The sequence below is a fragment of the Jaculus jaculus genome, chromosome 6 (assembly GCF_020740685.1).
Source record: "Jaculus jaculus isolate mJacJac1 chromosome 6, mJacJac1.mat.Y.cur, whole genome shotgun sequence".
Taxonomy (NCBI): domain Eukaryota; kingdom Metazoa; phylum Chordata; class Mammalia; order Rodentia; family Dipodidae; genus Jaculus; species Jaculus jaculus.
The window spans coordinates 10,818,079-10,845,275 of record NC_059107.1 but is presented as its reverse complement, the minus strand read 5'-3'; the positions used below and the strand labels follow the sequence as shown (position 1 = coordinate 10,845,275).

General features: G+C 46.5%; 1 protein-coding gene across 5 annotated transcripts in view; it reads left to right on the top strand.

The window, feature by feature from the left end:
* Znf496 (zinc finger protein 496) overlaps nucleotides 1-15,770 on the top strand; it is a 30,279-nt gene extending 14,509 nt beyond the window's left edge. For 4 of the 5 annotated variants that reach the window (XM_045152946.1, XM_045152943.1, XM_045152947.1 and 1 more), the window contains exons 7-10: nucleotides 5,878-6,010; nucleotides 6,411-6,518; nucleotides 7,427-7,540; nucleotides 13,347-15,770. In XM_045152946.1, the coding sequence (XP_045008881.1) occupies nucleotides 5,878-6,010; nucleotides 6,411-6,518; nucleotides 7,427-7,540; nucleotides 13,347-14,098 (1,107 nt within the window). In that variant the 3' untranslated portion in view covers nucleotides 14,099-15,770. The remainder of the gene's footprint in view (nucleotides 1-5,877; nucleotides 6,011-6,410; nucleotides 6,519-7,426; nucleotides 7,541-13,346) is intronic. The other variant, XM_045152945.1, reaches the window with a different exon arrangement.
* The last annotated feature ends 11,427 nt before the right edge of the window (nucleotides 15,771-27,197 follow it).

Genomic DNA, 27,197 nt, shown 5'->3' with positions numbered 1-27,197 from the left:
TGCCTCCAGAGTGCTATGATAAAAGGCATGAGCCACCACATCTGGTTTCCTTCTTTTGATTAGTGCTTTCACTGGCGTGTGTGTGTGTGTGTGTGTGTGTGTGTGTGTGTGTGTAATAACATTCCTATCTTTTTGCAGTCAGCCTGCTATACTATTATAGGTTGGGTGAAATTGAGTTTTTTACTACTATATGTTAATTATACATAATAATGGGTTTCATTATGATATTTTCGTACATGTGTATAATGTGCTTTGATCATATTCACCTCCTATTGTGCTTCCTTCTTTCTCTCCCACTCCTACTAATTCCCCATCTCCTCCCAACTCGTCCCTCATCTACTTTCATATTGGGTTTTGTTTTAAATCTTAGTGTTGTGGTTTCTTTAATTAGTGAGGGGTTATTTACAGGAGCATAGGCAACTTGCCAGTGGCTACACACTGGAAGAAAATGTCCCTCTTCCCCCAGTAGCCATTAACTGCAAGCGAGTCCTTGTTGGGGGGGACTTCATGAGCGCCTCCTCCACCCAGGGTGGAGTGTTAAGTCTCGCTCAGGTCTGCGCAGGCAGCCACAGCTGCTGTGAGCTTATGAGCACAGAAACCATGTCATATACAGAAGACAGCATCCCCGGCCCTCTTCCCCTTTCTCCAGCTCTTAGTCACATCCATCCCCTCGTCGGCTATGTTCCCTGAGCTTTGGAGGAGGTTATGGAGCTGTCCCATCTTTTTCAGCACCTTGACCAGTTATGACTCTGCAGTAAGAAGCGTCTCTGACCAAGACTGAGAACAGCACTGATATATGGCCATAAATATAAACATGTCCAAGGTGGTTTGGTCACCTTAGTATTTTGCTAGATAGACATTTAGCAAAACAGCACTAGTAGCTTTGCCATTAGGGTCTATAATCTCCCCAACAGTGGTTTTTGACCAAAAGAGAAAAAAACATGCACATTATTTAGAAAACTCAGAAGGAAACACATTGTGTTTTTTCATATGTTGGTGCACATTTTCTGTCATGTTTTATTGTCTCCTATCTAGACAGTTTCTGCAGCTGTTTTTTCAGGGTGAGGCTGCTGGTGACAAACCTAATCTTAATTATCTGACAATGTCTTAATTCCTCTCATTCCTAGGGCATGTGTTCATTGGTGATAGTATTTGTAATTGATCATTTTCTTTTAGCACTTGAAAAATATTCTGCTATTTCCTTTTGGCCTCCGTAGTTTCTGGTGTGAAGTCTGCCAGTCAAACACCTGAGGGAAGGTGTTGTCACACGGTGGTGGCTTTTAAGTCTTTCTCATCATCTGCTCTTTGTTTAGGAGGTAATCGTGCCGGCCGTAGTGGAACTTCTTTAACCAGTTAACAGTTTATTCAGCTTCTGCTCTGTTGCTCTCTTTCCAAATGTGACCTTCTTGAGACGTATTTTTCTTCAATTACCATCTTGACACCACTGTTTATTTTTCTAGGATGTCAGTGGTATGGATTTTTAGGTCTTTTGTTACTGTTTCATGGGAGCTGAGATTCCGCTCTTATTTGAGTTTTTATTCTCTGTTCAGATTGGACAATCCTGTTGTCTGTCCTCAAACTGTCGGAGTCTGTCTTCTGTCCCCTGCCTTCCGCTTCTGAGTCTGTCCCTCCACCAAGCTTTTCGTTCCAGGACTGGTGCTGGAGGCTTGCCTTGCCTTGTAGTTGTTCTGTGTCTTATTTTCAGGTAGAGACTTGCTGTTCCTCCGCAGTCTTTGTAGCTTTTCATTTGTTCTAAGTGTGTTCTGAAGCACTTTATTAACAGCTTTTTCCTTTGTTCCTTGTTCTAACAGCCTCGTCTCCCTGTTGGCACCTGTTTCTTTCTTCATTCAGTTTGAGCTCTCTTTCTGGTTCTTCATACAGTGAGTGATTTTTGTTTTTTTCTTCTTGAAACCTTGGCGCTCTTACCTTATGTGGCTGTGGGTCAGTTTAGCCGCCTTTGCTTTGTATTTTGACACTGCAGGAAAGGGGCGTGCTGCTTCTTAATGCCTGGTGAGGTGGCCTGACAGTTTCCCCACCCAGGTCCTTAGAGCTGAAGTTGGGATTGACTGCTGAGGTGGGCCCTTGTCACCAGCCTCAGCCCAGCCACCCAGCTCGTGGCCGAGACCACAAACACAGGAAGGAGAGGAACGGAGTCGCAGTCTTCTTCCGCAGCACCACCAAAGGCCTCGCCTCTTCATGCTGCACTGCGAGCTGGACACCAGGCCTCTAACACGCAGGCTTTGACCATGCAGTGGTTAAACTGAGGTGTCAACTTGAGAGGATGTAAAATTGCCATGAAAACATCTCAGATTTTCTAGATGAGGTTAATTGAGGTGGGAAAACGCACCTTCGCTGTGTGTGGGCAGCACCATCGCAGGGCCAGGATCATGCATGAAGAGAGAACTCCCTGAGCACCAGCCGGAGTTCATTGTTCTCTGCCTCCTCACCGTGGACTCCAGCTGCCTCAAACTCTGCCACCATGCCTTCTGCACCATGGTGGACTGCGACATTTGCTTCATTTGCTGCGCTGCCTGGCCTATGAGGTTCCAGGAGATTCTGTGTCCACCTCCCTTCTTGCCAGGGGCATGCCGGGATTACAGACATGCTACAGCCTCTGGCTTCGTGTGGGTTCTGTGGAGCCGAGCTCAGGCATTCATCTTGTGTCGCTAGGACGGCTCCTTCCTGGGAAGCCAAGCACAAGTGAGAAGTCTCTTAGCTCAGTTACTACCAGAGGGCTGTAGAGAGGACCTATCCAGTCAAAGTGACTTGTTTTGAGGGGCTTGGGAGATGGCCCAGTAGCTAAAGACACTTACTTGCAAAACCTGCCTACCTCAATTCAGTTCTGCATTTAACACAATGAGCCAGATGTACAAAGTGGCACCTGGATCTAGAGTTCATCTGCAGCAGCAAGAGGCCCTGCCATACTCGTTCATATTCTCTCCTCTCTCTCTCCTCTCCTCTTCCTGTCACATAGCATGTGTAGATTATAACAATCAAAGACATACAACATAGAATTAAAGCCAACCTGTAGGTTTTTAAATTTTTTATTTATTTTATTAATTATTTTATTTTATTTTTGCTTGGTTTTGCAAGGTAGAGTCTCACTCTAGCTCAGGCTGACCTAGAATTCACCATGTAGTCTCAGGGTGGCCTCGAACTCCTGGCCATCCACCTACCTCTGCCTCCCAAGTACTGGGATTAAAGGTTTGCACCACCACGCCCAGCTTTACTTTATTTTTTTATTGTCAACTTCCATAATTATAGACAAGACAATAACTCATGGTAACTCCCTCCCTCCTCCCACTTTCCCCTTTGTATCTCCACTCTCCATCATACCCCTTCCCCCTCCATCAGTCTCTCTTTTATTTTTATGTCATCATCATTGCCTCCTATTATGATGGTCTTATGTAGGTAGTGTCAGGCACTGTGAGGTCATGGATATCCAGGGCATTTTGTGTCTGGAGGAGTGCATTGTAAGGAGTTCTGCCCGCCCTTTGGCTCTTACATTCTTTCCGTCACCTCTTGTACTGTTTTTTGTAAACAGTGAACAAAGTTTTACTGGTAATCAGCTAAACAAGGCCTCTAAGTAGAATCAAGAGGTTTGGAAGAGCTAGGTGATTCTTGTCTCTGACATTTTCCATGAGGCATTTATATTATGTACTTATACAACAAAATGTGTGTGTGTTAGTTAGTGTAGAGGTCAGAGGACAGCCTCAGGGTGGCGGCTACCTTGTTTGAGACAGGCTTTCTCATCTTGATGCTGGGAATGTCGATCCAGCTGACCTGCAAGTGTCAAGATGCTCCTGACTGACTTCATGTGGGTTCTGAGGATCCAGACTCGGTGGCCGGGCTTGTTCAGCAAGAGCTCTCTGCTGAGCCATCTCCCCTGCATGCAGGATGCTTAATCATCACACATACGCTCCCTTGCTCTAGCTTGTGAGCTGTGCTGTGGTGAAAAAGGCATTGTCTTTTTTTTTTTTTTTTTTTTTAAGGTATGGTCTTACTTTAGCCCCGGCTGACTTGGAATTCACTATGTATTCTCAGGGTGGCCTGGAACTCACTGCGATCCTCCTACCTTTGCCTCCCGAGTGCTGGGATTAAAAGCGTGCGCCACCACACCTGGCTCATGGCATTGTCTTCTTAAGCCACTCGAGGTGACAAAAAAGCTTGTGACTATGTGCACTTGAGATGCAACATCCCACTGTGGGGCAAAAGGTGTTTGCAAAGAAGCAGGCGGAGCCAGTGTCCTGTTTTTGGTAGATACTTAGAAGATTTTGGCCAGAGTCCTTACCCGAAAGGAATTGAGTTTAAGAAAGGTTTGAGGGAAGCTGGGTGCACACCGTTAGTCCCGGCACTGGGGAGGCAGAGGTAGGAGGATCACCGGGATTTCAAGGCCACCCTGAGACTCCAGAGTGAATTCTAGGTAAACCACACACACAAAAAGAAGTGTGAGGCACTAGCCCACCATCTGTTTCCCAAGTCAGATAATGATACGAGGCAGAATTCCATTTGTTTTCAACAGTTCGTAGAGATGATGAGTCTCTGAGGACTGAGCTCTCCATGAATGTGTAAAGTGGACAAGTGTGTCATAACTGTATATGAAAATGTCCTTATTTATTTATTTGAGAGAATGAGAGGCAGATATATAGAGTGAAACAGAATGGACGTGCCAGGGTCTCTAGCAACAAACTCCAGACATATGTGCCACCTTATGCATCTGGCTTTATGTCGGCCCCAGGGAATCGACCTGTACATGCAAGCATCCTAACCACTGAGCCATCTTTCCAGCCCTATTTTTGTTCTATCTGTCATCTATCTATTTGCCAGATAGAGAGAGAGTGGGTGTGCCAGGGCCTCCAGCCACTGCAAATGTACTCCAGACTCATGTGCCACCTTGTGCATCTGGCTTACATAGGTTCTGGGGAATTGAACCTGGATTCTGAGGCTTTGCAGGTAGGTACCTTAACTGCTAAGCCATCTCTCCAGCCCTATTTTTGTTATTTTTAATGGCTTTCAATAGCATAAAACAGAAGGACACTGGCCTTGTGTAGCACATTCAATATGAACAGTCCTTCTAAGAACAAGATTAGCATAGTAACTTGAATAAGCAAAGGTTGCCCAGGAAGACCCAGTTAAAGTCTCTTCCAGCCTGGGTCAACTCCCTCGGACAGAAGTAGTCAGCCTTAGGCCAGCATGTAGTTTTCTGTGGACAGAGAAGCCCAAGGCCAGTGCTGGACTGTCCCCATGAGGCGTCTTCAGGAGGGAAATGTGGAATCTGTTCCCTTGGGTTTGGCTACACAGGTCCTCAGGGGGCACATGGAAGGAGCCCCCACCACAGGGTCATGAATGTCTCCAGAGATGCGTTTTCCAGCACACGAAACCCCTAGCTGGGCTTCCAGGTGGATGGTCCCTCCTTGCTGCTGTACAAAGGCTTAGTGAAGAGTGTCTTCTGTTCAACAGCTTTAATATGTTCTTGGCAAACCGTGAGAGTCTCAGACCCCAGGGAAAGGATGGGCAGGCCTTCTTGCTGTGATTGCATACGTCAACAAGGAATGGCTAAGGTCTCCCTGAGATTGCCCATGTTTAACCTAGAGGACTCGAGGTGGTAGGCATGGTGGAAACATTATACTACTGCCAGGTAGCACACTCTCTGGACCACAGAAAGCTTCCTTGCCCTTTCTTATACCTGAGGGCTGTATGTCTTTGAAACAAAGACCCGCTGTACTCTGCCTTGGTCTTGGATTCCCAGCCTCTGGAACTGTGAAGTGGATCTGGTGTGGACAAGCCACTGGCTGATGGTGTTCTGTCATCAGAGCTTGGATGGTCCAGGACCCTGATTCCTCCCTGGACTGACAGAACCCTGTTCTGTGGTTTCAGAACCGAGTTTCTCCATTTAAGGACATGATCTTGTGCTTCTCTGAAGAGGACTGGTCTCTTCTGGACCCAGCCCAGACGGGCTTCTACGGAGAGTTCATCATTGGGGAAGACTGTGGCGTCTCCATGCCTCCAAGTAAGTCCTGCCCCGACCTCCCCCCGGCCCCAGTGACTGCAAGGGTTAGGGGTAGAAGCTGGTCTCTGCATGCCCTCTGACTTTGAGAGGAGGCCACAGGCAGCTTGTAGGTGACTTCCTCTGGCTCATCTGCTCTTGTCCCACAAACCAAATAGGTGATTTCAGTGTATCTGTCTTTGATCCTTCCTTCTTGCCCATCATCTCCCTGTCTTACTTACCAGGCCTTGGCGAGATTCCCAAGCTCTCTGGATCCTCTCTCCTGTTTGCTCTTACCTTGCCTGCCTCTGTAGCCCCAGTGGTGCTCTGCATAGCCCGTAGGCTGTCCTGTCACCTGTCCTTGGGGTTTGCACTGGGTCTGCCCTGTCGCTGATCAAGGTGTGTCCTCCCTTTGTCTGAACAGACGATCCAGCAGCCCAGCAGGACCTCTCCCCAGGAGAGGAGAATGGGCCACGGGTTCCAGAGCTGCAGGACCTTCAAGGCAAAGAAGTGCCTCAGGTCTCCTGCTTGGGTGAGTGAGTGATGGTCCACCAGGGGGTGGACTTGTGTGTGGAAGGCTGTCACCAGCCAGAGCATACCTGTCTCCCGTCCACATCTCCCCACTTGGCCTCAGCATTACATCGCTTTCCTTCCCAATGGCTTCTTCCCGACAAGGGAGTCTGAGTTTATGGGGATTGTTTTCCCTCTATCTACTAGGGACTAGAAGAGAATCGGAACTATTCCCTTGCCCACAAGCAGCCCCTGATTTGTGGTGACAATCCAGCGGCCTCTCCAGGAATGAGGCCGTGTTTATGGCAAGCCCAGTGGGGAACTGGGCACAAAGCACAGCACATCTGGACATTCAGCTGTCTGCTCTCCCTCCCACCCTCCCACCACACAGGAGTGCACCAGACCCCAAGGCATGGGCAGGGCTGGGCCTCAGTAGTACTGTCCACCCGCCCTGATGTTCTGTGGGCCTGGAATTTGTGTTACGACCTCTTGTGTCAGGGTGCTGTGACGTGTCTGTCCCTGCAGGGAAAGTGCCTTTGTGCAGAGTCAGCAGCATCCCTTGACTTCCATCCCCTCCGAGTCCTTGTCACTGGGCAGACCAGGTTTTGGGGCCTCTGCCATGCCATAACTGGCCCTCCTGTTTCTGCCCATAACTTCCTCTAGTCCATGTTTGTGGAAGGTCTACTGTCAGTGGGTCTGCACAGAAGCCGCCACAGAAGTTGACAGTGACCTCAGGGTCACAGAGGTAAAGGGATGAGCCAGGCGCTGTACTGGTTCTGTCCACCTTCAGACCCAGGTCCAGGGCACCTGCCCATTTGCCTTCAGATTCTTTCGCTCAGCAGACAGAGTGACTGTTACATGCCAGGCCCCTTTGTGGGAGTGGTGCCAGCGCAAGACCAATCACTTTCTCCGTTTTTTTCCTTTGGAAAGACTTTCCCAGTCTCCAGCCATTGCAGGTGGAAGAAAGAAGGAAGTGGGAAGAGCTGCAGGTGCCTGAGCTCCAGGCTTGCCAGCAAGTGGCGCTCTCTCAAAGCCCCTGCCCAGGTGAGGAGCACGCGGGTGTTGTGTGAACTGTGGAGGGGGGCACCTGGTGTGGGTGGATATACATGTTGGTGGGCATTGGGAATTAAATTGTCCAACAGGGCTGCTGTGGGGTTGGCAAGCCTCTTGCCCCGATTCTGCTCTGCTGGCTCCCCAGCCCACACTGTCCCCCTCCTTGCCTTTCCTGGGTGGGGTGAGTCAAGATGCTGATCTATATTGCGGGTGGATAGTGAGTACATCCTTTTTTTTTTTTTTTTTAAGATTTTTATTTATTTATTTATTTATTATCAGAGGCAGAGAGAGGGGGAGAGAGATAGACAGTGAATGGGTGCACCAGGGCCTCCAGCCACTGCAAATGAACTCCAGACACATGCACCTTAACCACTAAGCCATCTCTCCAGCCTGTGAATACATTCTTTCCCGATCATGAATGATAGCCACAATCCCAAGACACTGTCATTAAAGATCAGATTCTAGAATGCATAGCTGGATTGCTGCCCTCCCTGTGTGGAGCCTGGAGTCCTCATAGTAAAAGTTGCCTCCACCAGAGGCAAAGTGTAAAAAGCCATGTCTTTGATAGCTCCAGGCTTCCGCTGTTTATATACACGCCACACCCTGACTCTGCTCAACCAATCCTTACTTCAGCCTCCTGTGTCACAGTGGCTTCCTCCCGCAGTGAAGATTACACGTTCTCTTTTACCAGTGATGCTTTTGAAGGCAGGATGACTTTTTCATCACAACTCCATGCGGGACATGGAGCCATTTGTGCTAGGTCCCTTGTGTGTAGACAGAAGGGAAGAGTAAGACTCCTCTCCGTCCGTGGTGCTCCTGAAGAGCTTGCCTCTGTGTGGGGGTGCTTGGGGTGGGGGGGTCTCACTTCTGCTGCACTTGGAACCTTCCCTTGGTTCTTCCCAGCCACTGTGGCTCTTGCCCCATGTGTGGACTGCGAAGGTGGATGGGTGCCTGTCAACACCTTGCAGTTCTGTTTGCCCTTCGCCGTACTGACTGATTTGGGCTCTGCTTTCAGATGACAAGAAGCTTGGGGCCGCAGTCTGAAAAGGGCTCTACCAGCTGTCCTTCCAAGTGGCTTTCCTGCCATCCTGAGCCCCTGACAGCTGGCAAGGAGTCTGCTCCCCTCCTTGTCCAGCCGCCCTTAGCGTGTCAGATGAGAACGGCACCGTACCTGCCGCCATGGGGGGAGAGCGGTCCTTACTCACGCACTCTTGCTGTCAGTTGCCTGCATGATACTCCTGGGTCTTCATTCTCTCCAGTGGTCTTTCCTCGGGTGTGTTAGCTCTCTTCATCTGCTTTCTGTTGCTTACTACAGTATCATAGCCGGGATAAGTTATGAAATTAAAAACAAAAGAGGCTTATTCTGGCTTATGGTTGTGGTCCAAGGTTGAGGACTCACACATGACTGACCACCTTCTTGCCAGCAGAGTCCCAAGGCAGTGCAGGCCACCGTGCGGTGAGATGCTTAGCCAAACGGGCTTCTGTTGTAAGCTCTTCTCCAGAAAACCCATGCCTCCATCATTCACATGAACAGTGGCGTGCTCATCACCTCCTTAAACTTCCTGCTGGTCCCACCTCTACATACCTTGCATGGGAGATTAAAACTTATGCTCAGTCTTGGAGGGGAAGGACCATGCTGCAACCATCACCCTCCGTGTTAAGTGCCGTGCCAGGATGTCCTCATTACATGTCCTGAGAGGAGAACCTCTCAGGATATAGGACATCAAGAGCAGAGGTCACTAGTCCAGGTCCAGTGCTCACAGGCTGTGGGTACAGCTGCAAAATCTAAACTCAGTTTGTCAGGACCCTGACTTATGTATTTATTTGTTCATTCCACATTATTAAGTCATGGTTTTTTTTTTAAGTTCATTTGTTTATTAGATAGTGCCACAGATGTAAGCCAAGGGCCTTGTGTACGCTAGATGAGCATTTTACCCCCAAGCTACATCCCAGCTCCTGTGGTTTGCATTCTCTGCAGGTTCACAGAGACAAAACGCTGGGCCAGAGTTCAGCTTGATGTGTAGCTAGTGGTAAAGCGTGTGCTTAGGGTGCATAAGGCCCCAAACTCCATCCCTAGTGGCACACACACAAAAGGAGAAACTAGGGTCTGAATCCATTTCCTCTGTGTCCTTGCACATGGGTGACCCCACCCTTTCCTGTGCTCGGGATGGAACTCAGGGCCTTAGGCATGTTTGGCACATGTTGTACCAATGAGCCACTACCCTAGTTCATTCCCTTTTTTTGTAGAGAAAGTGCTCCTACCCACTCTGTCCCCACTTTTTTTTTCTTTTTAAGGTAGTGCTATGATTCTTTTTTTTCTCTCTCAATTTATATTAACATTTTCCATGATTATAAAAAATATCCTACAGTAATACCCTCCCTCCTCCCCCTACTTTCCCCTTTGAAATTCCATTCTCCATCTCAATCAGTCATGATCATTTCCTCCTCTTACGATGGTCTTGTGTAGGTAGTGTCAGGCACTGTGAGGTCATGGATACCCAGGCCATTTTGTGTCTGGAGGAGCATGTTGTAAGGAGTCCTACCCTTCCTTTGGCTCTTACATTCTTTCTGCCACCTCTTCCGCATTAGACCCTGAGCCTTGGAAGGTGTGATTGAGATGTTATTCAGTACTCCAGTCACTTCTTTCCAGTACTATGATACCTTCTGAGTCATCCCAAGGTCACTGCCATCTGAGAAGATTCTCTACTCAAAGTGAGAGTAGCATTAATATAAGGGTATAAATATTAAGAGAAATGCATACTGGGCAGTTTACACTTATCCAGACATCAGCAGATGTTATACCCCTAGGGCTCATGACTACCCCTGTTTTAAGTTATCAGTATCAGGGATGTATTCCCCCCATGGAGCTGGCCTCCAGTCCAATTGGAGGGTAGTTGGTTTCCACCATGATAGATGTGCCACTATTGCACCTGTTGGCTCATTTGGCCTGGCTGGCCAATTATAAGGCTTGCAGTGTCCACTGTTGAGTATCTTCACTGGTGGTATCTCTCTCTCCCATTGAACTGCATGTAGAATGGCTTCTTCCAGCTTTCTGTCAGCTGGTCTACATGGAGGAGGTTATCAGCTCAGTTCTAGCAGGATTTTTCAGTGGTCTGGCAGCCCAAGTATGTGGAGTCTTTAGCAATAGGGTCTTACCATTGATTGCTGGTAGGAAACCAAGGGCCTCAGCAATGGCCTGTAATGTTTTGGGGGCATCAGGGACCTCCCTGGCCAACAACTCACTAGCACTGATAATTTTTTAACAATAACCTATGGCTCCTGAGTGTTCCATTGCCCAAAATTGGAGGTTTTCATATGATTTATTTGCATCCTCTTAGTGTCCCCACTTTTATTATTACTATTTCCATGATTATCAGGGGTGTGGGCATACTCATGTGTGTATGCAGGTGTTTGTGTGTAGACACACACGTGGAGGCCTGAGGAGGTCACATGTCCTGAATTGCTCTTTTGTCTGATTTCCCTGACACAGTCTCTCACTGAACCCGTACCTTGCTGCTTTTCATTAAGACTGGCTGACTAGTGAGATCCACCAGTCTGTGTCTGTCTGTCTTAGCACCGGGCTTATGGGTGTGAGCAGCTATGCCTGGCCATTACTGTGGGTGTCGAGGGTTGATCTCAGGTCCTCAAGCTTGTGCTCTTACCACTGAGCCGTTTCCCAGCCCCCAGAAGCACGTTGACTGCCCATGCTGCTCCCGGCCGTCTCCTCATAGCGTTCTATACCACGCGCCTCACAGTGCTCCCACTCTGCTCATCACCTGCTTCCAAGTGATCTCTACACTTCTTAGGATTTCTTACAGCTATACCCCTATTTCCTGGTGCCAACAGCTGTGAGAATAGAGCTCCTATAAGTACTCACTGTAGCACAATTTTCTTCTGCCAAAGCCTTGTACTAGTTAACAGAAAAACATTGCTGATCATATAGTTTGTCATTAACAGCTAATAGAATCTTCCAGTGGACTGGAGAGATGGTTCAGTGGTTAAAGGTGCTTGCTTGCAAAGCCTGATGGCCTGGGTCCTGGTATCCACATAAAGCCAGTTGCACAAAGTGGCACATGTGTATGGAGTTTCTTTGCAGTGGTATGAGGTCCTGATGTGCTATTCTTTCTTTCTACCTTCTGTATCTATGTCTCTCTCTCTCTCTCTCTCTCTCTCTCTCTCTCTGTGTGTGTGTGTGTGTGTGTGTGTCCTTGAAAATAAAAATATTACACAAAAAAATAAAACTTTGGGATCACTGAGTTCGAGGCCATCCTGAGACTAATGCAGGTCAGCCTGAGCTAGAGCAAGACACTACTTCAAAAGAACAAAGCACAAACCAAAAATAATAGGGAAATAAAAAAGCTTGGGCTGAAGAGATGGCTTAGCAGTTATGGTGCTTGCTTGCGAAGACTAAGGATACTGGTTTGACTCCCCAGGACCCATAGAAGCTAGATGCGCGTGGTGGTTCATGTGTCTGGAGTTCATTTGCAATAGCTAGAGGCCCTAGTCTGCCCATTCTCATTTTCTCTTTCCTCCTTCTCTCTTTCTCTCTTTCTCTCTTTCTCTCTTTCTCTCTCTCCCTCCCTCCCTCCCTCCCTCCCTCCCTCCCTCTCTCTCTCTCTCTCTCTCTCTCTCTCTCTCTCTCTCTCGCTATCTCAACAAATAAATCAAAAAAAATTAAAGAGGTTGATAGCACCCTTTCTGTCCAATCTGTGAGGTCTACAAAGTACTTTGCAGCTTGACCTGCCTCACCCTGCTTGGAACATGGGGCGGGCAGCATAGTTGTGTTTACCTCACAGATAAGGCTGCCCAGGCTCAGAGAAACCCTCTGGCTAGATTGAGGCCCTGAAGCTAGGAAACCAAGAGAGATGGGCCCTGCCCACTACTGTTTCTCTAACACACAGGAGTTCTGTAACTAGGGTTACCCTCCCCCCAGCCCTGTTCCACTGTCTGTCCTCTGACTGGTGGGCAAGCGCCAGCTCCACTGTTGCCTGCCGTCTGCTTGTCATAGCTTCTGCCTTGCTTCTCTTGTCCTGCCCCACCTGACCTAAGTTACTGTAACCTGCCACATCCCTCCATAACAGGCAAAACCATGTTACTACTAGCTTAGGAAGGCCCAGAACCATCGCCTCACACCATAGGATGAGGATAAAGCAGCCACCTATGTGACAGGCTCCAGGCTGCAGTTCCCCTGCTGCCCACCCACCCCTTCCCTGGACTCACCACCGGATCCATTAGGTCATTTCAGCTGAGGTTAGAAAATGCACAACAGCACACCGCCTTTTGCAGCTGGGGCACCTCAGAGGCTTAGTGTCATGGGAGGGGAATATGTGAATGTAGAACTGACATTTGGTGGCCTTGGACACTGGGAGCGTACAGGCCAGCAGCAAGTCACTGGTGGTGAAGGCATGTGGCACAAATGAGCGCTGGGTAGAATATAGGAGCAAAGTGCGCACCAGCCTGGCGTGGTCCCTAGAGGTGTCTGCTGAGCAGCTGTTACTGGCCCCTCTGTTTCTAGCAGAAAGGGCCCCATGTCAGATCTGATATGTTAAGTTGCATAGGGTGCAAATGACAAATAAGTCTCCGTGGCTTGGAGAAATAGGTGGCCAGTGGGGGGGGGGGGTGGTTTTGGTAAGAAAAGTGCTTAAACCATCAGCCTGTGTACTACAGCTGGGCCACCAAGGAACATTGCAGGATGAGGGTTGCTGGATGCCCAGCTAACCCTTCCTGGGTTTCGTTCCCAGGAGCTGTGATGGGAGGTGGGCTGGGCAGTGCCATTGACCGTGCTGCTTTTCTGTAGCAGGAGGTGACCCACCACCCCTACAGAACGTCCTGGATCAGGAAGTGACTATTGAGATCGTGCTGTCCAGCTCTGGGGACGAGGACTCCCAGCACGGGCCGTACTGCAGGGACGAGCTGAGCCCCGCGGAGAAGCAGCGCGGCCTCCCCACCCGCCAGAGTGCCGCCGAGGTGGGGGGCAAGGGTCAGGGCTCCCAGAAGTCCTACGTGTGTCCGAACTGTGGCAAGATCTTCCGCTGGAGAGTCAACTTCATCCGGCACCTGCGCAGCCGCAGAGAGCAGAAACCGCACGAGTGCTCCGTGTGCGGGGAGCTGTTCAGCGACAGCGAGGACCTGGACGGGCACCTGGAGATCCACGAGGCCCAGAAGCCCTACAGGTGTGACACCTGCGGGAAGAGCTTCCGCCTCAACTCCCACCTGCACTCCCACCAGCGGATACACCTGCAGCCGGACAGAACGCAGCCGCCGGTGCAGAAGAGGGAGGAGGGGGCGTCCGAGGCCGAGGGAGGGGGACCCGACGCCCTGCTGGAGAAGAGCAAGGCCAAGCTGAGCCTCCAGTGTGCGGACTGCGGGAAGGGCTTCCAGAGGCACGACCAGCTGGTGCGGCACCGCAGCCACAGCCACCTGAAGGATGAGTCCCGCCCCTTCCGCTGTCGGTACTGTGTCAAGAGCTTCCAGCAGAACTACGACCTCCTGCGCCACGAGCGCGTGCACATGAAGCGCCGCTCCAAGCAGGCCCTGAACTCCTACTGAGCCCTCCCCGCTCCTGCCCGGGGCCCGAGCCCGAGCCCGCAGCCGGCCCTCGGCTCTCAGGTAGCATTTGACTTCGGTTTCTGTTGGTGCCGTGTCTCCTCCCCAGACGAGAGTGACCCCTTGAGCATTCCTCGTGTTTCTGCTGTGCCAAAACCCAGGGAGGCAAAGCAGTGCCCACCTCAGGGCCTGTGTGCCAGGGTCTTCGAGACCCGCACCCCCCCTCCCCCCCACCAAGGCTGCAGCCCTGGCCTGTGGGAACACCAGACCTGGAAGGTCCAGGGCAGGCAGCAGGAAGGCAGGGTGGGACTCGGGGGGCCAAGTCCTGTCCTCTGAATTCATCCCCAGGTCACCTTGTCCAAGTGAGGGCCCCACAGACTCAGCATTTCAGGAGGCCCTAGGGCTTGTGGTCTGCTGGGGGCTGTCACGAGACCTCACTTGCCCTGCCCGCTGATTAAGTAGGATCAGGAGCCCCAGAGCAAAGCTTACATTTTAAAAGATCCCACACCATCCCCAATGTGTCTTCATACCCCAAAAGTCTTTGGCAAATGTGACATGGAAGCTGCACTGTCGCCGTCTAACAGCCTCTCTAGTTCCTCCCCAATGCTGTCTAGCAATGTGGAGCGCTTCAGCCCCCGGAGGGCGCTTCTGCCAGGTGAGCCAGGCCGTGCTGCAGAAGCTTCCTGGCAGTGTGCCCCATGGGTTGGCGTCACTCTCCTTCGCTGTTAAAGCTGATACCCAGTTTGGGATGGCTTCTAACAAAAGGCGTGTGTTCTGTCATAGTTCCCGGGTCTGCAAGGCTAAGGGCAGGCGTTGGCCTGTCCTCAGGCCCTAAGAAGAATGTGGTGCAGGCCTCTTTCCTGGGTCTGGTGATGGCTGGCATTTGCCTTGTAGAAACCCCTCTAGTCTTTGCTTTCGACTTCACTTGGCACTCTTGTCTTTGTGTCTCCCCAAATGTCCCTTTGTGTAAGGGTGTGAGTCTGGATTGGGGCTCATCCAGCCCACTCCAGCAGAGCCTCACCTGCATCTGGGGTGGCTGTTTCCAAGTAGAGCCCCATGCCAAGGTACTGGGGATAAAGCCTGCAACCCTGGGCTCAAGGGGACGCAGTTCAAGCCGTAACTCCCGATAATCCGTGGTGCTGCTGTTGTTCCTGACTCAATGAGTCAGCACACACCTGTTAGCTCACTTGCCCTTGGGCTGAGAGTAGAGGACCCGGACCCAGGTGTCTGTTCTTGGGGCTACTGTCATCAGCAAGGGACATCGTCATCCATGGCCTTAAGGTTCAGAGCCTGAGGTTCTGGACTGTGAGTGACTGGCAGTAAAAAAAAAAAAAAATCTCAAGCAATCAAAAATGTGGTCTAGTGTCCTGGCAGAGTGGCTGTGTTGGCCAGGCTCAGCAACCAGGTGGGTTTGCCTGGACCACGGAGCTTCGGCCGTCGGGTGGTTTGCAGAGCATGCCAGCAGACAGGAGGCCTGGGGAACCAACACAGGTCTCTAGTGCTTCGTGATTTTCATATCGAGAAGCCTCTACCCTCAGTCCAGTCAAGGGGTTTTTAGACTTTGTAATGAAATTTCTACTTCTGGGTCATTGCATTACCCAGGAATAGTAAATGCAATAAAACTATTTGGTCCTGCCTTGAACCAGAAATAAACTATTGAAGGTCTTAGTTTTTATATGGGTTTTTTTTCTTCTTCTTCTTCTTCTTCTAGCTTTTGTTGTTTTGTTTTCCTTGTATTAGCTTGCCTGGAAAAGGGAGAAATTGGTTTCTGAAGGCCAAGGGAAGGGAGACTCCTAACCCTAGCTCTGCAACCCCCCCCCCCCCAACTAGCTCAGTGGCTTGGGAGGGTGTTTTTAACAGAGAAGCATGCTGCCAGCCACTTGCCAGTGTATTCCACACACACAGCCAGGTCCTCAGTAAGAACGGCACGCAGCGTGAGGGAAAGGCAGCTGCCTCCAGTGCCTACCAGTTACCGCAGGAGCCCCTCCCTGTGACTGACCCAAAGCCCACCAGGGGACCACCGTTCTTGTTAGGTTACACTTGCTTGAGGATTTGTAAGGAGTTACCCATTGTTAGGAACTTCCTGCCAACCCTTCAACTAAACACCTGCCCTAACTGAACCAAATTTATCTTTGTCTTCCTCTTGGCTACTAATGTCTGAGGACTGCCATGTACTGGACCCTTTCTGCATCTCTTCATAAGGTCTGCACCCAGAGAGCTACGCCTTGCCCTGAAGGTTGAGACAGCCCTCCCTCCCCCCAGTCTGAGAAGCTTGTCCCTCCATGTTCCCCTGCTTCTTTGACATTATTCCCATAATCGCGCAGGTGCATAATGAAAAATGACTAGCCCGTGAAGCTGGGCATGATGGCACAAGTCCATAACACCAGCAACACAGGAGGATCACAAGTTCAAGGCCCAAGTGGGCTACACAGAAAGCCCCAGACTACCTGGACAATTTAGCGGTACTATCTAGAACAGTGAAGAAACAGACGCCAAGCTGGAGATGTAGCTCAGGGCAGAACACTTGCCTGGCTCGCAGCAGGCCCGGGGCTTGGCTCCCAGCACAGCCGAGTGGCACTTGGAGCACAGCTGTGGGTGGTGGCTGTCAAATGAGAGGCTCTGAGGCCGTCGCTGCATGGGGTCAGTTGGTCCAGACCATCCCCAGGAGAGAGGAGGACCACACAATGGTGGTTCTACTCAGCCTCAGCCATTTAACTATCCTTTCTCCCCCAGCTCACCCAGATTGGGGGGAGGGGATTGTAAGTACAGTGGCCGGGAGGTCCTAAGTCGTTCTGTGTGGTTTTGTATGTTGAGCTGGAAGTACTGGGCAATGATACAAAGCATGATGAACAGCCTACTTTGATTGGAATTTAGAAGCATCTAAGACAAATGATAAAATTGACAATTGAATCACTGAAAGTTTTAGAAACTATAAGAGCTGAAAAAAATTAAGCAATACTCCCTATACTGAGGATCACACAAACCGTGCCTTATAAATTCTACATTTATGGAAAGACTAGAAGAGAAATTGGTCACTTTGGTAAAATGAAGTAACACAACATGGTTTTTATTTCTGACCTTAGAATAAAAACCTTCAACTTCTATTTTTATTAGAATTGGTAAGGTCAAAGTGTATGCCCTGATAGTCCTAACAAGCTAGATTTTTTGTTTTGTTTTTCAAGGTAGGGTCTTGCTCCTGGAATTCACTATCCATCTCAGGGTGCCCTTAAACAGTCCTCCTACCTCTGCCTCCCGAGTGCTGGGAGCATTGTGATTTATGTTTAAAAATAAGCTATCGGTGGGAGTGGAGAGATTGTCTAAGGCTCATGTCTGTGAAGCCTAAGGAGCCATGTTCGATTTCTTAGGACCCACGTAAGCCAGATGCACAAGATGGCACATGCATCTGGAGTTTGTTTGCAGTGGCTAGTGGGCTTGTCACATACAATCTCTTTCTGTCTGCCTTTCTCAAATAAATAAATAGAATTTAAAAGATAAAAGAAGGGGCTGGAGAAGTGGCTTAGCAATTAGGGTGTTTGCCTGTGAAGCCAAAGGATCCCGGTTTGGTTCTCCAGGACCCACATAAACCAGATGCACAAAGGGGTGCATGCATCTAGAGTTTGCCTGAAGTGGCTGGAGGCCCTGGCATGCCCTTTCTTTCTCTCTCTCTGCTTCTTTCTCAAATAAATAAATAAGTAAAATATATTTTAAATTATTTTAAGATATTTTAAAAGTAAATAAAAGTAACCTATTAGGCTGGAGAGATGGCTTAGCAGTTAAGGCACTTGCCTGTGAAGCCTAAGGACCCAGGTTGGATTACCCGGTACCCATGTAAGCCAGATGCACAAAGTGGTACATGCATCTGGAGTTCATTTGCAGTGGCTAGAGGCCCTGGCACACCCATTCTCTCTATATCTGCTTCTCTCTCTCAATCTCAAATAAATATATAGAAAAGTAAGCTGTCATCTCTAGGTTAAATGTGGTTAAACACTAAGAATAAACAGATCCTTTCCAACAACAAAAAATGAGAATAGAGAATTGTGTTAAAATAAATATCAGGTGTGGTGGTGCACGCCTTTTATCCCAGTACTAGGAGGCAGAGGTAGGAGGATCACTTTGAGTTTGAAGCTAGCCTGGACCTACAGAGTGAGTTCCAGGTCAGCTTAGGCTACAGAGACTCTACCTCCAAAAAGCCAAAAGTAAATAAATACAAAAAAAGTTGAGATAGGTAGAGTCAGAAGCTGGGTGTCAGTCAATGACAATAATGGTGGCACAAGTCTTTGTTTTGGGGGGGTTTTTTGTTTGTTTTTTTTTGAGGTAGGGTCTCATTCTAGCCCAGGCTGACCTGGAATTCACTGGAGTCTCAGGGTGGCCTCGAACTCATGGTAATCCTCCTACCTCTGCCTCCTGAGTGCTGGGATTAAAGGCGTGTGCCACCACGCCCGGAGGGGCACAAGTCTTTAATCCAAGCACTCAGGAGGCTAAAGTAGGAGGATCACTGTGAGTTAGAGGCCAGCCTGGAACTATAAAGACTACAGTACCAGGTCAGCCTATAAAAATTTCTTCTTAAAAAAGAATTTTGAATGTTTTCCCATGGATAAACGATGTATAATAATTGAGGCGATAGATATGTTTAACTTGATTTAAGCATTATAGAATGTACGCATAATCATGCTGGGTGTGATAGCACATGCCTTTAATCCCAGGTCATGGGAGGCAGAGGTAGGAGGATCACAGTGAGTTCGAGGCCACCCTAAGATTACGAAGTGAATTTTAGGTCAGCCTGGGCTACAGCGAGACCCTACCTTGCAAAACCAAAGAAGAAAAAAGGATGTATACATGATAAAAACATCACACTCACTCCAATATGAATTTTTTGCTTTTGTGTATTAATTAAACATTAATTTAAATAAAATTTAAAGATTAAAAAATATAGTAGAAGCCTGGTGTGTTGGCACATGCCTTTAACCCTAGCACTTGGGAGGCAGAGGTAGGAGCATCACTGTGAGTTAGAGGCCACCCTGAGAATACAGAGTGAATTCCAGGTCGGCCTGGGCTAGAGTGAGACCCAACCACCTCAGAAGAAAAAAAAAGGAAAAGCTAGGCATAATGGCTCACATTTATAATAACAGCACTCAGGAGGTTGAAGTAGGAGAATTGTCGTGAATTCTAGGCCAGCCAGGGCTACAAAGTGAATTCTAGGAGAGCCAGGGCTGGAGTTAGGCCCTGCCTCAAAAATAGTAGGGAATGGAGAGATGACAGCATTTAAGGCATTTACACAAAATCATGGAAACTAAACAATACACTACTAAATGATGAATGGGTCAATGAAGAAATCAAGAAGGAAACTGAAAAATTCATAGAGCCAAATGATAATGAGAATACAACATATCAAAATCTGTGGGACACAATGAAGGCAGTCCTAAGAGGGAAAATGATAGCTTTAAGTGCATATATTAAGAAATTAGAAAGGTCACAAGAAAACAACCTAATGCTTCACCTTAAAGCCTTGGTAAAAGAAGAACAAGGCAAACTGAAAATCAGTAAATGGGAAGAAATAATAAAGATTATGGCAGAAATTAATGAAATAGAAAACAAACAAAAAATCCAAAGAATCAATGAAACAAAGATTTGGTTCTTTGAAAGAATAAACAAGATTGATAGAACGTTAGCAAATCTTACTAAAAGAAAGAGAGAAGAGACACAAATTAATAAAATTAGAGATGAAAAAGGCACCATCACTAGAGATACCAGAGAAATTCAAAAATTCATAGGGACATGCTATAAGAAAATATACTCCACCAAGTTTGAAAGTCTGAAAGAAATGGATGATTTCCTTGATTTATATGACCTATCTAAATTAAATCAAGATGAGATTAACCACTTCAATAGACCTTAACAAGTATGGAGATCCAAGCACTTATCAAAAATCTCCCAACTAGGGCTGGAGAGATGGCTTAGCGGTTAAGCGCTTGCCTGTGAAGCCTAAAGACCCCGGTTCGAGGCTCGGTTCCCCAGGTTCCACGTTAGCCGGATGCACAAGGGGGCGCATGCATCTGGAGTTCGTTTGCAGAGGCTGGAAGCCCTGGCACGCCCATTCTCTCTCTCTCCCTCTATCTGTCTTTCTCTCTGTGTCTGTCGCTCTCAAATAAAATAAATAAATAAATAAATAAATAAATAAATAAATAAAAAATAAATCTCCCAACTATAGTCCAGACCCAGATGGATTCACTGGTGAATTCTACCAGACCTTCATGGAAGAACTAACACCAATGCTTCTTAAACTTTTCCATAAAATAGAGAAAGAAAACTTCTTCTATAAAGCCAGAATCACCATGATACCAAAATCAGGCAAAGATAAGAACAAAAAAAGAAAATTACAGACAAATCTTCCCTCATGAATGGAGATGCAAAAATTCTGAACAAAATATTGGCAAACAGCATACAAGAATATATCAGAGAGATCATTCACCCTGACCAAATAGGCTTTATCCCAGAGATGCAGGGATGATCCCACATATGCAAATCAATAAATGTAAGTGGACTGAAGGACAAAAATCACATGATCATCTCATTAGATACCAAAAAAGCATTTGACAAAATCCAACACCCCTTCATGATAAAAGTCCTACAGAGACTGGGAATAGAAGGATCATATTTCAATATAATAAAGGGTATTTATGACAAGCCCACAGCCAACATATTACTAAATAGAGAAAAACTTGAAGCTTTTTCACTAAAATCAGGAACAAGACAAGGGTGTCCACTGTCCCCACTTTTTTTTTTTTTTTTTTTTGAGGTAGGGTTTCACTCTAGCCCAGGCTGACCTAGAATTCACTATGGAGTCTCAGGGTAGCCTCAAACTCATGGCAATCCTACTACCTCTGCTTCCTGAGTGCTGGGATTAAAGGCGTGTACCACCACACCTGCTGTCCCCACTTTTATTTAATATAGTGCTGGAAATTTTATCCATAGCAATAAGGCAAGGGACACACATAAAATGGATACAAATTGAAAAGGAAGAGGTCAAGTTACCATTCTTTGCAGATTACATGATGCTATACATAAAGGACCCTAAAGCCTCTACCAGAAAACTGCTAGAGCTGATAAACACCTATAGCCATGTAGCAAGATACAAAATAAACACTCAGAAATTAGTAGCCTTCATATATGCTAACAACAAATACACAGAGGATGAAATCAGAGAATCACTCCCATTCACAATTGCATCGACAGAAAAAAGTACCTTGGAATAAACCTAACTAGGAAAGTGAAGGATTTCTACAATGAAAACTTTAAAACACTCAAGCAAGAAATTGCAGAAGACACTAAGAAGTGGAAGACAGTCCTTGTTCTTGGATCGAAAAAATAAATATTATGAAAATGGCAATCTTACCAAAAGCAATCTACACATTTAATGTATTCCCCATCAAGATTTCAATGGCATTCTTCATGGAAATAGAAAAAAACAATCCAAAAATTCATTTGGAAGCGCGCACACACACACACTAAAAACCTGAATATCTAAAAGAATTTTGAGCAACAAAAATAAGGGTGGTGGTATCACCATACCTGATTTTAACCTATACTATAGAGCCATAGTAACAAAAACAGCATGGTATTAGCACAAAAACAGATATATAGATCAATGGAACAGAATAGAGGACCCCGATATAAACAGAGAAGCTATAGCTACCTGATCTTTGACAAAAATGCCAAAAATACTCATTGGAGAAAAGACAGGCTCTTCAGCAACTGGTGCTGGGAAAATTGGATATGTATCTGTAGAAGGATGAAAATAGATCCTTACCTCTCTCCATGCACAAGAAGTAAGTCCAAATGGATCAAAGGCCTTAATATCAGACCTGAAAATCTGAAATGGCTAGAGGAAAAAGAGGTCTTGGCAAAGACTTTCTGAATATAAACCTAATTGCTCAGGCAAAAAAACATAAATTAACTGCTGGAACCTCATGAAATTACAAAGCTTTTGTACAGAAAGGACACTGTGAATAGAGTAAAGAGGCAACCTACAGAATGGGAGAAAATCTTTGCCAGCTATAAATCTGACAGGATTAATATGCAGGATATACAAAGCACTCAAAAATTTAATTAATAAGAAATCAAACAACCCATTAAAAATGGGCTACAGAACTAAATAGAGAGTTCTCAAAAGAAGAAATACAGAGCTGGAGGGATGGCTTAGCAGGTAAGGCATTTGCCTACAAAGCTAAAGGACCTCAGTTTGATTCCCCAGGACCCATATAAGCTAGATGCACAAGGTGGCACATGCATTTGGAGTTGGTTTGCAGTGGCTGGAGGGCCTTGCGTGCCCATTCTCTCTGTCTCTGTCTCTGTCTTTCTCTCAAATAAATACTTAAAAAAAAAAAAGACTTGGCACTTTTCATATCTAAAAAAAGAAATACAGAAATACAGATGACATATAAGCCATCAGGGAAATGCAAATTAAAACTACGTTGAGATTCCACCTCACTCCTGTCAGATTGGCTACCATCATAAAAACAAATGACCATAAATGCTGGCAAGGATGCAGAAAAAGAGGAACACTTCTACACTGTTGGTGGGAATGCAATCTGGTCCAGCCATTGTGGAAATCAGTGTGGAGGTTCCTGAGACAGCTAAAATTAGATCAACCATATAACCCAGCTATAGCACTCCTGGGCATATATCCGAAGGACTCATCTCATTACCTTAGAGATACTTGCTCAACCATGTTTATTGCTGCTCAATTTACAATATCTGGGAAATGGAACCAGCCTAGATGTCTCTCAACTGATGAGTGGATAATGAAGATATTAGCACATTTACACAATGGCATTCTACCCAGAGGTAAAGAAAAATGAGGTCATGAAATCTGCAGGAAAATGGATGGATCTGGAAAGGGTTATACTAAGTGAGGTAACCCAGAAAGCTAAATGTCACATGTTCTCTCACACATGTGGATCCTAGCTACAAATTATTGGACTTCTGTGTGAGTAGACAGTAAACTCAGTAGCAGAGGCCAGGAAGCTAGAAAAGAGATATAATGGGAATAGAAAGGAAGGGGGGTGTAATAGGATGGTATTGTATATATGTAAGTAGAAGAACAGATTAATGGGGGTGAAAAGGCCTAAGTAAGGTCAGGGGAAGAGATTGAGTAAAGGAAAGTTGGAGGAAGGGCTAATCAAAATCTAAGGATAAAAATAAGCCATATGGAAACCTACTTTTTTGGACAATGGGACACTCAGGAGCCATAGAATGTTACTAGAAAATTTTCAGTGCCAGGGATGGGATACCTTCCACTGAATTGTTGGCCAGGGAGGTCCCTGGTGCCCCCAAAACATTACAGGCCATTGCTGAGGCCCTGGTTTCCCACCAGGAATAGATGGTAAGACCCTATTGCTGAAGGCCCCACATACTTGGGCTGGAAGGTCACTGAGAAATCCTGCTGGAACTGAGCTGATAACCTCCTCCATGTAGACCAACTAACAGAAACCTGGAGGAAGCCATTCTGCATGCAGTTCAATGGGAGAGAGAGAAATCACCAGTGAAAATACTTAACAGTGGACACTGTAAGCCTTATATTTGGCCAGCCAGACCAAATGAGCCAACAGGTGCAATAGTGGTATGTCTGTCATGGTGGAAACCAACTGCCCTCTAATTGGACTGGAGGCCTGCTCTATGGGAGGGAATCCATCCCTGATACTGAAAAGCTACAACAGGGTAGCATGAGTCCTAGGGGTGTAATGTCTGCTGCTATCTGGATAAGTGTATATGCTATGCTCATGAAACTGCCCCGTAAGCACTTCTCTTAATGTTCATACCCATATATTAATGCTACTCTCACTTTTGGTTAGACAACCTTCTTTTTTCAGATGGCACTGACCTTGGGATGACTCGGAAGGCATCATGGTGCTGGAAAGAAGTGACAGGAGTGCTCAGCACTGCAATATCTCGATCACACCTTCCATGGCTCAGGGTCTATTGTTGAAGAGGTGGCAGAAAGAATGTAAGAGCCAAAGGAAGGGTAGAACTCCTTAGAATGTGCTCCTTCAGACACAAAATTGTCTGGATAACCATGACCTCACAGTGCCTGACAATAGTTACACAAGTCCATCATAATAAGAGGACAAGATAATGACATCAAAATAAAAGAGAAACTGATTGAGAGGAGGAAGGTATATGATAAAGAGTGGAGTTTCAAAGGGGAAAGTGGAGGGAGGAAGGGAATTACCATGGGATATTGTTTACAATCATGTGCGTTGTCAATAAAAAACAAATTAATAAAAAAAGAATTGGCTATAACCAAATGTTTAATAATTAAATCTGACGACTTTAATCTACACCTAGTGAAATAGAGGAAGAGGTAAGGGTTAAAAAAAAAAAAGAGAGGGCTGGAGAGATGGCTTAGTGGCTAAGCGCTTGCCTGTGAAGCCTAAGGACCTCGGTTCAAGGCTCAGTTCCCCAGGTCCCACGCTAGCCAGATGCACAGGGGGGCGCACGCGTCTGGAGTTCGTTTGCAGAGGCTGGAAGCCCTGGCATGCCCATTCTCTCTCTCTCCCTCTATCTGTCTTTCTCTCTGTGTCTGTCGCTCTCAAATAAATAAATAAATAAAATTTAAAAAATAACACAAACAAAAACAAAATCTGCTTTAAAAAAAAAGAGAGAGAGAGAGAGAGAAATTCTCTAGAATTCCAATTGTAGTCTGTAACAAGGTGAAAACTCCTATTGCCACATCCTTGGCAGTCATTGTGTGAGTTTCAAAGATTATTTCTCTTCAGAGCTACAGGATCCTGTATGGAAGCATGAAACAAGGGCCAAGTGAGAATGACAACTGAACCCTACCAACCATTGATTCCTACCAAGAAACAGTTTTTTTCTTTTACTGTTTTTCAAGGTAGGGTCTTCCTCTAGCCTAGGCTGACCTGGAATTCACTACGTAGTCTCAGGGTGGCCTCAAACTCAGAGATCCTCCTTCCTCTTCTTCTATGACTCTATTGCTGGAGATGTCACATGCTGTTGTCACATAACATGCAAAAATCAAGTTGGAACTGGGTTGGAAGTTTCCTCCCTACTGGCTGGACTTCATTGTATTGGTGGGTGTTAGGCAGGCTGCCAGGGGAGAATTGGCATCAACAGCCTTACATAGTGATGGAGCCTGTAACAATACTGACGGGCTAGGCTCAATACAAGTCTGTTATGGGAGTAACCAACCACTTTCTGATTGGATTTGAGGCTAATCCCACAGGAGGGAATTTGTATCTGGTACTGGAAACCTGAAAAGCCTATGGCTAGGAAGGTCATAGGACCTACTGGGGAAGCTACTGCTGCTGTTTTGCTAAATGGACATGGTATGTTTATCAAATTGCCTTCTTGTTTGTGTGTGGAGGTGTACATGAGTGGTGTGTCTCCATTAGCTCACCTGCTTTGGGGTGCACTCACCTACAGTGACCAGAGTGGAACATCAGGGGTCCCACTCCATCATTCTTCCACCTGTTCCTATCTGAGCTAAGGTTTCTTTACTGTTCTGAGAGTTTGCCATTTTGTTTATTTATTTATTTTTCATGAGTTCCTCTGATTCTTCAGTCTCTGCTCCTCTACGGGGCAGTCTTATGAGGCACACCTAAATGTTTACTGTGATCAAACTAGAGCTACCCTCTCGGGCCTCCTCAGGCTCTTATGCTTGCAGGAAGAACTCTTGGAATTGCCCTCCCCCCCCCATTCCTCCAAGGTAGGATTTCACTCTAGCTCAGGCTGACCTGGAACTGACTCTATACAGTCCCAGGCTGGCCTTGTGAATTCCTTCTGCCTCAGCCTCTTGAGTGCTGGCATTAAAGGTATGTGCTGCCACCTAGTCTCAGTTCTGTAAAAAAGAAAAAAAAAATGTTTTATGGCTTATCTTTACTTCATTAGAGTTTAGACCATTCTACCCCCTACTTGCACACTCTTATCTCCTTACCCTTCTGTCCCCTCACTCTTGGCCCCTTTCTAGCTTCCTGGCCTCTAATACTGACTGTTCAACTCACAAACTTAAAAATTTGAAGCTAGGGTCTACGTATGAGAGAGCATGTAGCATTTGACTTTCTGAGCCTGGGTTACCTCCCTTAGTATAATTTTTTTTCGGGTCTGTCCATTTTATGAAATTTTCATATTTTTTCTTTATGGTTGAATAAAACTCCATTGTGTATATGTACCACATCTTTATTATACATTCACCAGTTGATGCACAGTTAGGCTGACTCCATTTCCTAAATATTGTGACTAGAATAACAATGAACATGCATGTAAGGTGTAGAATACTTAGGGTAGATGCCCAGGAGTGGTATACCTGCATCATTCTACTGGAAGCTTTTTGAAAAAACCTCTACACTGATTTCCACAATGGCTACATCGGAATACATTCCCACCAACAATGGGTAAGGCTCCTGCTTTCCTCATACCCTCACAGCATTTATCCTCATTTTTATTTCTTGGTAATATCCACCTACTGACTTTATTTAGTTATTTTTTGTTTTGTTTTTGGTTTGTCAAGGGAGGGTCTCACTGTACCCATGCTGACCTTCCCTTCTATTCTCTATTCTATATCTCCTTTCTAGCTTACTGGCCTCTGCTACTAAGTTTTCTTCCCACTCACACAGAAGTCCAGTCATTTGTAGCTAGGATCCACATATGAGAGAGAATATGCAACATTTGGCTTTCTGGGCCTGGGTTACCTCACTTATAATCCTTTCCAGATCCATCCATTTTCCTGAAATTTTCCTAACTTCATTTTTCTTTACTACTGAGTATAAATTATATAAATGTGCCATATCTTCATTATCCATTCATTAGTTGAGGGACATCTAGGCTGGTTCAATTTCCCAGATATTGTGAATAGACCAGCAATAAACATGTTTGAGCAAGTATCTCTAAGGTAGTGAGATGAGTCCTTAGGATATATGCCCAGGAGTGCTATAGCTGGGTCATATGGTAGATGTATTTTTAACTGTCTTAGGAACCTCCACACTGATTTCCACAATGGCTGGACCAGATTACATTCCCACCAAGAGCATAAAAGGGTTGTAGAAGGGTTCCTCTTTTTCCTCATCCTCGCCAGCATTTATGGTCA